General features: G+C 42.8%; 1 protein-coding gene across 1 annotated transcript in view; it reads left to right on the top strand.

The window, feature by feature from the left end:
• LOC117509979 (probable global transcription activator SNF2L2) overlaps nt 1-14,114 on the top strand; it is a 126,211-nt gene that overhangs the window by 94,092 nt on the left and 18,005 nt on the right. The window contains exons 15-19 of the mRNA XM_034169587.1: nt 3,728-3,894; nt 4,362-4,525; nt 8,348-8,575; nt 8,723-8,800; nt 11,064-11,282. Of these exons, the coding sequence (XP_034025478.1) occupies nt 3,728-3,894; nt 4,362-4,525; nt 8,348-8,575; nt 8,723-8,800; nt 11,064-11,282 (856 nt within the window). The remainder of the gene's footprint in view (nt 1-3,727; nt 3,895-4,361; nt 4,526-8,347; nt 8,576-8,722; nt 8,801-11,063; nt 11,283-14,114) is intronic.

The following is a 14,114-nucleotide window of genomic DNA, read 5'->3' as shown; positions in this document are numbered from 1 at the left end:
GGCGGAAGCCTAGATGTAGAGTGAAAAGCTGTAGCACGTCTGACTGGCTGAGGTCTGGAAGACCGGTGTAGGTCAACAAACTGTTGCCGAGATTTACTAGCCTCAACAGCACGCTCTAAAGTTTGTTGGGCCGCAGGTCCAAATACTTGGCCTGGAAGAACCGGCAGCGAACGGAGTGTGCCTCTGCAGGATTCGGAAAGGGGGGACTGCGCAAGCCACACCTGACGTCTAGTGATGGTAAGGGTTGACATCAGTCTGCCAAGCTCTCTGGACATATAAGCAAAGGTTTGGAGTGAGGCATCACTAAGACTTTGCGTAGCATCATCAACCTCTGCCTCCCTCAAAGATTTTGAGAGGGCAAGGGCTAAATGGGACAGTGAATTGCCTAGGCGACCGATGCGAGCAGCTATGTCATAGCTTTTGGTGAGGAGGTCATCAGTGACCCTACACTGAGGGCGTGGGTAGCGGGCATCCGGCCGAGCAGCATCAGCTGGAGCCACAACCAGGTTCGCAATAATGCTGTCAACGGCGGGCATACGGTTCAGACCATACTGCGCTGAATCTCACACAGAGCTAAGCGCTCTGCAGTCCTGTGATAGATGGGTCAATGATTTGGGGTCCGCCCAACATCGGTGGAGCTCCTCGATATATGGTTGTGAAACTGGAACGTTGAACTCAGTCTTCTGAGTGACTTTGAAAAAGGCACTTGAAGCGGTGGTTTCCGCAGGGGGATTGTCGACCCCAAGCCTGGATAAAGCCAACTGAACAGCTTGCTTGACAAAGGATAGTCCAGGTTCGGTTTGCGGCATGGACTCTGCCTCGGAGGTATGAGAGCCCACTAATGAATGGCTTGGAGAAAGACTCCTCTCATCCTCATCCTCCACACAGTTTATATCACTTGCCATGTACAAGGAATCAGTTGCAGCAATAGACATGACATCTTCTTCCTGCTGAGTAAATACATTGGTCTGATCAGCCTCATTAGGGACAGCAGGAACTGTCACTGCATCCTTAGGCTGTAGATTCAGAAGCAAGGACTTAATCAGAGCAAACTCAGAAGTCAACGTTTCGACCTTTTCAGCCAAAGCATGGTCATGAGTAACCTTCTTAGCAGAAGGGGCTCCTGCATGTGGGCGTTTACGGCACTTTGGGTCCTTCCTGGGGCTGGAGGCCAAAGTCGCACTAGATATTCCACTTTCCAATGCCGCAAGTCTAGCAGATCTCTCTGCCAGTGGCATGCTGGCACAATTAAGGCAGGCATTGCCAGTCAGGGCTTCCCTCAGGTGTCCGATCCCAAGACAGGATGGGCAAAACATATGTCCATCATCTGGGCTCAAGGGAGCCAAACAGGTACTACAGCCATGCAACAAAGGTCCTGTCAACATTGTGGACTGCGTGCAGATGGCTAACGCAAGCCCTGATGGTTACAAATGGAAAGACAAAGCGTGAATCACACGCAGTGTAAATAGTAACACGAGGCACGGAGCGTAAAGCACTCACAGCCGTCGGCTTGACACGAGACACGGAGCGTGAAGTACTCACAGCCGTCAGCTTGACACGAGGCACGGAGCGTGAAGCACTCACAGCCGTCGGCTTGACACGAGGCACGGAACGTGAAGCACTCACAGCCGCAGACTCGACACGAGGCACGGAGCGCGAAGCACTCCAGCCGCAGACTCGACACGAGGCACGGAGCGTGAAGCACTCCAGCCGCAGACTCAGCACGAGGCACGGAGCTTGAAACACTCACAGTGTAAAAGCTAATACAAGGCCCAGAGCGTGAAACACTCACAGCCACAGTAATAACACGATGCACACAGCCGAAAAACTCACAGCCCAAGTGCTAAGTCACTTAGAGCAACGACGACAACACTAGCTGCCAGCGGAGCTGTTAAACTTAGCAAATGGCGGCAGTGCAGACAAAGTACTTCAAGGAGTGGAAAACACTCACGGCAAGCCCAACACAGTACACTATACTGGTTCTGATACACACACTACCGCGTAGTTAACAGGGTTAGTGACACAACTAAACAAATAGCCAGCTTTCATCGAAACAACACAGCTAGTGTGCACAGAGGAAAATATCCAGCAGGGCAGCGGCAAGGCGCGCATTCGGCGTTTAGGATGGTGTACTCACGACAGGCGTCAAAGATTACAAAAAACGGTGAAGCCGTGTCTCGCAGCCTCTGGAGGACGTGTGCAGTGCACGTAGCTCCAACCGAAGGTGGGTTGCGAGGCTAGAAGCGAGAGCGGCAATCGCAGCTAAATGCGTTCTCAACCTCTAAGAATGCGAGAATGTAGAAAAGAAGCGAGCGCTGGGTGCGTCTGGTATATAAAGACGACCAGTGACGTCACCCAGGTCACATTCAATGGTGTGACTTTGTTGGTATATATTCTCGACCTCTGTGCTGCGCACATGTAGTTATCCAGGTGCTAAAGCACTGCCCTCTGGCGGTCAGGAGGAATGAAATAGAACCCATTTTATAAAGTATAAAATGGGTTCTGAAAAATTTAAATGATTCAGTTTTATGTAATCACAATGTTTAATAAAACATCCAAAGCTATAAAACACCAAAAATGTGTTCATGTAGTGGAAACATTTAATCAGTTTTCACACACACAGAAAAAATCCTTCTCTTGACACCTTGAAATTAAATAAGAATGTTCCCTGACTTGTCTAAAGAAAACTGGCTGACTTATTGTAAATTCATCAAAGCATATGAACAACTGCCATGTCTACATTTTTTATTTCGCTATATGACAGCATTTTATTTTTATTTCTTTTTCTTATTCAGTAGCTTTGTACATTTTAGCAAATATTCAGTTTTTTGCAACTTGGATCATTTGCATTTATTTCTGAACATATTTTAAATTCTGTAGTTAAAATTCAGCAGTGTGAATATTGCTTAGCATGGCTGTCGTAAGATTTGTGTATCAGCAGTGTCACAGTGCAGTAGACAAAAGTGTGTAGAGTAAATGTGATCTTTAAGTAATTTTTTGAATGAACTATAAAAATGAAGTCCACTTTTATTATTGACATTTTACAAAAACTTAACAGAGCCCTTGAGAAAATCAAAGACAAGTGGAAATAATTTTTTTTAAGAAATGTGGTGTTCACACAGTGCGACCAGTTTAACTATGTATTAGCTGCTAAGACACTTGGGTCTAGAGGCGTTTGCAGGTGTTTTGCATTGCCACATTGGAGGCACACATTCTAAAACATCTCTAAAGCTACCCAATATATTAAAGCAAGGTTTTTTTTTTTTTTTTTTTTTTTTTTTTTTTTTTTTTTTTTTTTTTTTTGCAGTCTCGCATGCATTAAAACATTACATTTGCTTATAATCAGCGTAGTGTCACCAATTGGCATTTAAGTAGGTCCCTTGAAACTGGCCCGTCCTCCTTGAGGACCAGTTTTGGAACCACTGTGCTAGAAGGATTGTGTGATAGAAAGGAAATGCTTCATGATAATGATCTGAATTGCATACTGTATAATTTATTTTGGGATATTTTTGGATAAGTAGAAACCTCTAGAAACATCACATGTAGTTGCATTTTACATTGCAGTTGCATTTTTTATTTTGGTTATGTCTAGTGCAAGACTCTCACAGCCGGTGAGCACATAAGCTTTGGATAAAATGGCTGTTTGTAAGCTGCATAATTGCGACTATGTATCACTAACGATGTGCTGTTCTTCTAATACTCGTTTTGCCTCTTCACCTCCACCCAGGCACGATCTATATCGGGCTTCAGGGAAGTTTGAGCTGCTTGATCGCATCTTGCCCAAGCTGCAGGCCACCAGCCACAGAGTTCTGCTCTTCTGCCAGATGACATCTCTCATGACCATCATGGAGGACTATTTTACTTACCGCAACTTTAACTATTTACGTCTGGATGGTAGGCATGCCCAAAAGCATATCTTGCAATTCTGAAATGGCAAATTATACATTCGAGGTCTAAAGTTTTGACTGTGTTTTTTATGCTGTAAACCCAAATGCTTTTGGTTTTGTCTCAGTGTTCTAGGTTTTGAGATAATCAGAATCTCTGTGGGTGGACACACCAGTTAAAAAACAACAAGAAAAAAATACAATCCCACCTTTTGTGGTAACAAGAAAAGTTAGCACAGTGGTGTCAAAGTATTCCAGAAAGGGCCAAGAGGGTGCAGGTTTTCTTTGCAACCACTGACTCCAGCAGGTGATTTCACTTATCCTGTCTGCTCAATGTGATGTTAATCTGTGAAATCACTTGCTGGACTCAGTGGCTGTAAAGAAAACCTGCACCCTCTTGGCCCTTTCTGGAATGTCTTTGGACACCACTGAGTTAGCAGATGCTAAATTTCAAAATATTCACATCTGATGTTTTAGGAACCACCAAGTCTGAGGACCGAGCTGCATTGCTGAAGAAATTTAATGAAGAAGGATCTCAGTACTTTATCTTCCTCCTCAGCACCAGAGCTGGTGGCCTGGGTCTCAACCTTCAGGCTGCTGACACTGTCGTCATTTTTGATAGTGACTGGAACCCACATCAGGTTGGCTACATGAATTATCTAAGCAGTGATAAGCTGCTTTTTTTACTACTTTGGTGAAACTTGAGCCTTATACTGAATATTGATTAATCAGAATTAGAGCTGGGTATCGATTCAAATTTCAAGAATCCATTTGATTCTGACTCTTAAGATTCAAAATTGATTATTTCCATCCAATATTGATTTCATTTAGTGTTATTAAAACTGTTTTTGAGATGTTACCTAATTGTCTAGTTATGCAACATAATACTAGTATTATATCGACATTTGACAGCAAATTAATGAAGTATTGGCAGTTAATGATGTCTATAAGACAGATGGCATGAACCAATCCCCCTCCCAGAATGATAGAGTAGTATTTTTATTTTACAAACATGCTGAAGGGCAGAATTACTGAACAGATCCAGGGCAGTCAAAAGAGGGCACCAGAGGTACCTAGTTCATTGGCCCTGACGCAGGTACATTTCTACACCTTTCCATGTTTTGGTCTGATGCCTTGTTTCTTTTGGCTTTAAAGTAAGGCTGTAACAAAGATTTAAAAAAAACAACCTATGGCTTTACTTGGCAAAATTTGGTTCTCAAAATGCAGGAAATATTGTTTCAGAGAGTTATAAATTTAAACCTTTTTATAACCAGTGATGCCGGTAACGCGTTACTCTAATCTAACCACTTTTTCAGTAACGAGTAATCTAAGGCGTTAATCTTTCCAAATCAGTAATCAGATTAAAGCTACTTCTCCAAGTCACTGTGCGTTACTATTATTTTTGCATTGTGGGTCGATAGCAGCATTAAACTTGGTCCGTGGGCAGGAGGTCGGGGTTCGACTGAACTGCTCACTTTAAGCAAGCTGTGAGCTTTTCATCTGCTGTTTTCTGCAGCAGCTCGTCCTCACCTAAAGTGCGCTGACAACAACACACCTGCACTGAACTTTACAGACATTTTTATGCTTTTTTTCTCTTTTATTTAGAATTCTGAACTGAGTCGCTCCGTATCTGCTCGTTAAAAACAGCTGATCCTCTGCGACGTGTCAACAACTAACACTATTTTCCACTCAAATGCACCTAAACTCTCTTTCTGAGGACCACATGATGTGAAAACGCAATAAAACATTCTTACCTGTAAATCTGGTCATGTTTTCTGCATAAATAAATGTTATCCATTCTTTGTGCTCAAACGCCAAAGCAGGGGCGAATCCAGATGGAATGGGGGCGTGGGGCAAGGATGTGCCCCCTCCCACAACACCCCTAGATTAAAGGTCCAGTTTTGAAGCCTTTTTTTACGACAACTACTAATACTACTTATAACACTAATAATTTTGACAAGTAAAATGTTTAGAGAGAATTTAAATGTTAGAAAAATGTTAGAAAGAATTTAATAGTTACATTTATAAACAATGTAGGCTAGAAATTGCAAGTTTTACTGTTACATTGCTGTCAGCAGTTAAATATGAGATCAAGAAAGAGGTCTTTATTTTACTTTTTATAAAACAAGTATTTATTTTCATTGAAGTCAAGAAAGGGTGACTATAGAGGGTTTTCAATCACGTGACCGATTTGCTGCAGGACAGGTGCCGTCTCCATTCTGGATTACAAGGAGGCTGGCGCGTGATAGAAAAATGGAGAGATTGTACAGTTATTACGATGCTTTAAGTCCTCGACATAAAGCTATTTATCGTGATAGATGTTGTAGTTGTACCAGATAGTGAATTTAGTGCTGATGTAACGAACTGGCTGACAGTGTCACACTGCGATATTGTTAACTAGGAAGCTGCCGACCAGGTCAGCCTCGCTGACCTCCTGCAGAGCATCACAGCGGAGCTCTGAAAGCGGAGGTCGTCTTGAAGTTCTGAGCGATTTCTCTCACCAGGCGCTAGAAGGGCAGCTTGAAGATCAGCAGCTCGGTGCTCGAGGACCACAATGTAAATAAGCATCTGTATTGGAAGCGTTCTTGTGTTATCCTCAGCGGTATTTTTATGTATTCTTATATAATTTTACTGCCGAATAAAATAAGATAAAATTCTGGTAACAGTGGATTTCTGTTAGCGGCGGATCTCTCTCAGCGCCACGGTGCCGTGAGGCTTCTTCACATAGATGTTGAAGCTTCTGCAATTGTTCGCCAAATGCATGTAGAGTATCACAGCGACCACCGCGTCGTAATCCAGAATGGCCGCGGGACACAAAATGACGTGACCGATACGTCACATGAAAACCCTCTATAAAGTGAGTTTTAGCAAAACAAGTATCATTGTCATGTTGAGGTGGCAGAGGGTTGTTGTCGGCAGCTGGGGAAAGTAACTAAAAAAGTAACTAGTAATCTAACTTAGTTACTTTTACAATTGAGTAATCAGTAAAGTAACTAAGTTACTTTTTCAAGGAGTAATCAGTAATTGGATTACTTTTTCAAAGTAACTGTGGCAACACTGTTTATAACAACAAATTGTGTAGTTCTAGAAATTCTTATATTCATGGCAATGTATAACTGAGCAGTGAATCGTTACCACTTAAGTATATGTTTGATCTGTGCTAGAAAGTTTTGAAAACAGAACAGTCTTCAGCAAAGCTTCTCAGATAACTTAGGCTCCACAGTAATGTTTGAAATAACCTGTGCCTACATACCCAGTGAAATGTACTTGCCCACCCCAGAAAAGGCAAAGTAAATAAATAAATCCCTTGCTTCCATTTTTCCTTTTAAGGGTTATTCCATTGTGGAGGCAAAAAGGATCTTAAGTCAAAGTGTCTGAAGCCGTTTGTGGAAATGAAGTCAAGAAATTGACAGATTAAATAACAGACTTTTAATTTGAGGCCTTGAAGACACATGCAAAGTCACAATCGGGACAGCAGGATTTAAATGAGTGTGTGTGTGCACAGCATTTCTGAGGGAGCTGTTTTGTACATGCAGAGCTGCAAACAGTCATGTAGGCTGTTTACCAGAATATGAAACTTTGAGTTTCCCATGAAAACTCTTGCTGAACAATGAATGTTATCACAGTTTTTGGCCTTGGAGAATAGACTGTGTGTGTTTTATCAGTGCAGCTGCAATATTGCAACGTTATATAAAGACAATGAATAAGAGTTTAGATGCAAAGGTTTTAGGTAGGCTATCTGTAAGACATTAAATAAATAATTTTGACACTGCAATATCCAACCTCTGCACATTTAGAAAGGGTTTCTCAAATTACTTCAAATTTGAATTAAATTTTCAGGAAGTGATGCTTTTGAAGAACACAGAATTTTAGTCGGCAGGGGCATTGTTATTCATATTGCTCAACTGGGGCACATTCACACAATTATTCATATTTGCTTGATATAAAAAAAATCTCTAAAATAGATCATGTCGCTGCCTCATTTCCCCATCTTTAAAAAAAATGCCCATGTTGCCAGATCTGCGAAAAGGTTTACAGTGTTCACATGAAGTAGAGAAAATTCCCACCATACTCTGTTTGCAAACAGTGGACTATCTGATTTGCCTTATGCCACGTCATAGGTCTGCCCAACCTGTGGAAACGCTTCAAATATAGCACGTTTCCACCAGTAAACCTCAGACCTGGTATCACTGTTTACCGGCTGCACATACACCCTGATGTGCAGAGACACACGCAGAATGTGCAGAGAACGTGGTTTATTTTAGATTTGGGGTTAAAGTACAATGCTTTTACAATTTGGATTCTAAAAACATTTTTCTGGTATTATCATTCCAGATGAGTCTACTTCCAAACAAATCGGGTTGTTAAAACTTGTGATGCCTATGGTTCATTTTATTACTTAGTTTAATTTGAAGCAGTTGAAATGGTGTCATATTTCTTGACCTCTGACCTTCTGATTCCAGGACCTTCAGGCTCAGGACCGTGCTCATCGGATCGGTCAGCAGAATGAAGTGCGTGTCCTTCGCCTCTGCACTGTCAACAGTGTGGAGGAAAAAATCTTAGCCGCTGCGAAGTACAAACTTAATGTGGATCAGAAGGTAATCCAGGCGGGAATGTTTGACCAGAAGTCCTCCAGCCATGAGCGCCGTGCCTTCTTGCAGGCCATTTTAGAGCATGAGGAACAAAATGAGGTAATAATGTGCAAGTTATATTGAACTGAGCCAATGACGCTTCTGATTTGCTTCAATAGTTTAAACCGAATCTACAAATGTCAAAACATTTTAAGTGGCAGATATTTTAAATAGGATGATGGTGATTGTTTTTCCCTTTAAATTTAGGAGGAAGATGAGGTGCCTGATGATGAAACCCTGAACCAGATGATAGCTCGCAATGAGGATGAATTTGAGCTTTTCATGGTAAATAATGCACTTTTTTATCATTTGAAATTTTAGTCACAGAATTAACAGCTGAAATGTTCATGAATGCATGTAAGTGATACCTGAGCCTTCACTTAAAAATCTGAATATTCATACTGTTGGCTTGTTTATCTCCATGGGAACTGAATATAGGTTGGCAAATCTTTGTTAAAAAAAAGTTTTGTCACTAATTGAAGTCAATTTATTTTGGCTTATATTTCATGACTTACAGTGCATCTGGAAAGTGTTCACTTTTTCCACATTTTTTATGTTGCAGCCTTAATTCACAATAAATTCTTTTTTTTTTTTCGCTCAAATTTCTACTCACAACACCCCATGATGACAACATAATTTTTTTCAAATTTATTAAAAATAAACCAAGAAATCACATGTACATAAGTATTCACTCCCTTTGCTCAGTACTTTTTTGATGCACCTTTGGTAGCAATTACAGCCTCAGGTCTTCTTGAATATGATGCCACAAGCTTGGCGCACCTACCTTTGGGCAGTTTTGCCCATTCCGCTTTGCAGCACCTCTCAAGCTCCATCAGGATGGATCCATTTCCAGATCTCTCCAGAGATGTTTTCTGTTATATATTTTACAAATCATTCATGATTCTTCTGCAAAAGATTATTTCTTCTGTGCAGTAGTTGAGTTTTTAATGGTATCATGAGCCCAGAGATTTTGAATTTGATTCAGGTCTGGTCTCTGGCTGGGGCACTCAAGGACATTCACAGAGTTGTCCTGAAGCCACTCCTCTGATATCTTGGCTGTGTGCTTAGGGTCATTGTCCTGCTGAAAGATGAACCATCGCCCCAGTCTGAGGTCAAGAGCGTCCTGGAGTAGATTTTCATCCAGGATTTCTCTGTACATTACTGCATACATCTTTCCCTCAATCCTGACTAGTCTTCTAGTTCCTGCAGCTGAAAAACATCCCCACAGCATGATGCTGCCACCGCCATGCTTCACTGTAGGGATGGTGCCTGGTTTCCTCCAAACATGACACCTGGCGTTCAATCTTTGTCTCATCAGACCAGAGATTTTTCTTTGTCGTGGTCTGAGAGTCCTTCACTTGTCTTTTGGAAAACTCCAGGGAGGCTGCCATGTGCCTTTTACTAAGGAGTGGCTTCCATCTGGCCACTGTACCATACAGGTCTGATTGGTGGATTGCTGCAGAAATGGTTGTCCTTCTGGAAGGTTCTCCTTTCTTCACAGAGGAATGCTGGAGCTCTGACAGAATCCTTCTCCCCTGTTCGCTCAGTTTAGACAGGTGGACTCCAGTTAAGCTGGTGAAACATCTCAAAGATGATCAGTGGAAACAAGATGCACTTGAGCTCAATTTTGAGCTTCATGGCTTTGAGCTTCAAAGGCAGTGAATACTTATGTACATGTGATTTCTTAGTTAGTTTAGTTTTTTTTTGTTTGTTTGTTTTTTTTTATAAATTTGCAAAAATCGAAATAAATAAAAAAAACTTTCACATTGTCGTCATGGGTTATTGTGTGTAGAGTTTTGAAGGAAAGAAAATAATTTCATCCATTTTGGAATACGACTGTAACATAAAATGTGGAAAAAGTAAAGTGCTGTGAATACTTTCCAGATGCATCGTACATAACAGGTTTGGCTGTGTGTCACAGCACTGAATCTCAGGGGCAAATGGTCTCTAAATGTTATACTGGTATTTCATCATTCGTCTCGTCGTCAGCAGTCGCTCATGTCCAAGCAGTGGTTCTATGGCAGGATCACTTGGGCTTAATTTCTCTATGAAAGGGGAGGCTCATTGGTCCTGCCACAGATGGCCTTCACAGGAGTTTGTTTACTGTGGATCACAGGTACATGCAGTTTGGGCACCTGCCTTTTCCAGCGGCACCACTGGGGATAGAGACGTGCTTGTTCTGGTTGGGGTGCTAGCAGCCCGCTGCCGGATGACTCAGTTATAGTTGAGGTCCACTTTAGAACATGCCAGCCTGACTGGTGCTGCTCTCATCCACCTGTTGTGAAACAACTGCCATTGCAGATGTTGCAAAACCCTAGTAACCCAAGGGCCCGCTGGGTTTTGTGACGCCAACCACACACGGTAGTCACAGAGTGACTAGTAAGAGTCACTTGTGTGCTTTATAGGTTTCAAGGTTGGGGTACCCTTAAAACATATATGGCCTCCCCACTATGCCTGGATGCAGTTTAATGTCATACCCCGGACTTCATTTCATAAATAAAGACCCAAGAACTGCATGTGACACTCTGCTGCATTTTCTTCTCTGTAGCGTATGGACATGGACCGACGCCGGGAAGATGCCAGGAACCCAAAGCGTAAGCCACGTCTGATGGAAGAGGATGAGTTGCCTTCTTGGATCATTAAAGATGACGCAGAAGTAGAACGTCTCACATATGAAGAAGAGGAGGAGAAGATATTTGGCCGAGGCTCGCGTTGTCGCCGGGATGTAGACTACAGTGACACATTGACTGAGAAGCAGTGGCTACGGGTAAAGTCTCACTGTACCTACACTCAGTCTGGGTACACTTTGCATTATATTTATTTTTGTCTGCGGAAAAGAAAGTGGTGGATATACGAGGTCTGTCAATAAAGTAATGGTCCTTTTTATTTTTTTCAAAAACTATATGGATTTCATTCATATGTTTTTACGTCAGACATGCTTGAACCCTCGTGCGCATGCGTGAGTTTTTCCATGCCTGTCGGTTACGTCATTTGTCTGTGAGCACGCCTTGGGAAGGAGTGGTCCCGCCCCCTCGTCGGATTTTCATTGTCTGGAAATGCCGGAATGAAAAGGACTTTTTTTCCATCAGAATTTTTTCAGAAGCTGTTAGAAACTGGCACCTGGAAACCATTTGAAAAATTTATCTGGCTTTCGGTGAAAATTTTACGGGCTTCACAGAGAGATAATGGAACACCTCCGTTTCGGCGTGTCAGAGGACGAGTTTGGACATGTCCAGCCCTCCACAATTTCTCTGATACTTACTGGACTTGTAAGCATTGAAAGCCAAGATAGGCATGTCCAAACTTGTCCTCTGACACACCGAAATGGAGGTGTTCCTTTGTCTCGCTTCCAAAGCGAATCGGTCTTTATGCGCAAAGCCTCCACGCGGCTTTCCATGACAAAATCTCTTGTTAAAAGTGAAATCTGCCGGAAAATGGCTGATGTCCAGCTCTTGTGATAACCAGAGAAAGAGCACACGACGGTCTCGTATGCACAGAGCCATCCGTTTAGAAATGGTCTGGTGGCTTGTGCCGCGTCGTCGCAGCTCGGAGTGCGGCATGCCGAGCGTCCTTAAAGGGGTCCTTAAAGCTGTAGTAACAGTCCTTATTCTCTGTGAAGCCCGTAAAATTTTCACCAAAAGCCAGATAAATTTTTCGAATGGTTTCCAGGTGCCAGTTTCTAACAGCTTCTGAAAAAATTCTGATGGAAAAAAAGTCCTTTTCATTCCGCCATTTCCAGACAATGAAAATCCGATGAGGGGGCGGGACCACTCCTTCCCAAGGCGTGCTCACAGGTGAATGACGTAACCGACAGGCGTGGAAAAACTCACGCATGCGCACGAGGGTTCAAGCATGTCTGACGTAAAAACATATGAATGAAATCCATATAGTTTTTGAAAAAAATAAAAAGGACCGTTACTTTATTGACAGACCTCGTATGGCATCTCCGGTCAGGGAGCATGTGCTGGTGCTGCCTGTGGTTACATCCACCACACAGCAGAACTGAAGGTTTCCCTGGTTGACTCTAAAGCCGCGTTCACACCGGGCGCGATCAGACGCTACAAATTTGCGTGGGTCGCCAGGCGACGGACGCGTCTCCTTCGCCCGGTGTGTCGCTCTGCTTGGGTGGACTTTCGCTGCGAAAATTCGCCCCGGTGCGTCATCAAACAGGAGGAGCTTCCATTCCGCTCGCCGGCTCCGGTTGTCAGTCAAGCTAACATGACGAACCTTGATCACACGGAGCGAGTTGTTGTGAAAAGCTCCCAATACAGAGAGTATCATTATTTGCTGCAGGAGCTGTGTCTGCGTGACGGCCGCTGTCAGCGGTCCTTCCACCTCTGCGGGACCCAGTTTGAGGATCAACTGTCCTGTTCGCGCGCGCACATGTAAACAATTAAAAAAAAAAAAACTCCGCTGCTTGCTGCAGCTGGCTCTTCCCCCAAAAACCTCTGTCATAATTGTGTTTAGAAACCAGTCACCATTTGTTTTATTATACATCTGTGTAGTTAATAAAATATTCTCTAGAGATGATTCGCTCACGCGCGCACGTAAAAAAAGAAAAAAAGGAAAGGAAAAAGCTCCGCTCCCCGCTGCTGCAAGTAGGGCTGCTGCTCGCTCCAAAAACTGTGATAATTGTGTTTAGAAACCAGTCACCATTTGCTTTATACAGGTGTGTAGTTAATAAGTAAAATAATCTCCAGGACGATTCGCGCGCGCACGTAAAGTAAAAATAAAAGGAAACTCCGCTCCCCGCTGCTGTGGTGCTGCTGTTCGCTCCAAAAACTCTGTCATGATTGTGAAATAAAGGACAAAAGAGACATAAGTCTTGCTCACAAGCTGCTACCAGATACAGGACATGTTCACATCTTTAGTCAAACTCCAGACATCTCCACGTCGCTACATATTCAGTCCCTGATTGGTCATCGCGGCGCGATGAGACGAAAAATTCAGATTTTTGAACTTGGGAGGAGGGCAGCGCGACGTGAGGCGACACAATATCGCACCACAAACGCGCAAAACGCTCAAAATCGCTTCACTCGCGTCGCTTCACTCGCCTCCATCGTGTCGCGCTGCACGGTTTGGCGCCAAAACGCGTCCTTACATAGGGATTACATGGCAACCTGTGGCTGTAGTCACTCGCGTCGCGCCCGGTGTGAACGCGGCATAAGAGGCGGTGAATGCAGCAACATGCAAACCAGCATATGCTCCCAGACTTGTTCTGATTTATGAAATGCTTACTATATTAGTGGTAGGAACAAGACCCAATGTATTATTTGTTTATGGAAATGTAATCATTATAGTGTTTGTAATATTGGCTTTTATTTTTATTCACACATAAATGTGTTTTTGAGAGAGAAGACATTCTCCAGGGCATTTTGTGTGTAATATATTTTTCTTATGGTTCCACAGACAGTAACATAATTGATATGACTGACAGCTGATTACCGTCAGTTCTATGGACTTTGACTGTGTTATTTTAGCTGTTTGCCACAATGTAGAGTTTAAAGCACATATGAATAAGTAATGATCATAAAGTGCAAACTTTAATTTTTAATGAAAGGATAGCAATTTCCAAATCACAGCAATGGAGTGGGAACAG

This window comes from Thalassophryne amazonica, chromosome 5 (assembly GCF_902500255.1).
Source record: "Thalassophryne amazonica chromosome 5, fThaAma1.1, whole genome shotgun sequence".
Taxonomy (NCBI): Eukaryota; Metazoa; Chordata; class Actinopteri; order Batrachoidiformes; family Batrachoididae; genus Thalassophryne; species Thalassophryne amazonica.
This window is presented reverse-complemented; position numbering and strand designations above follow the sequence as displayed.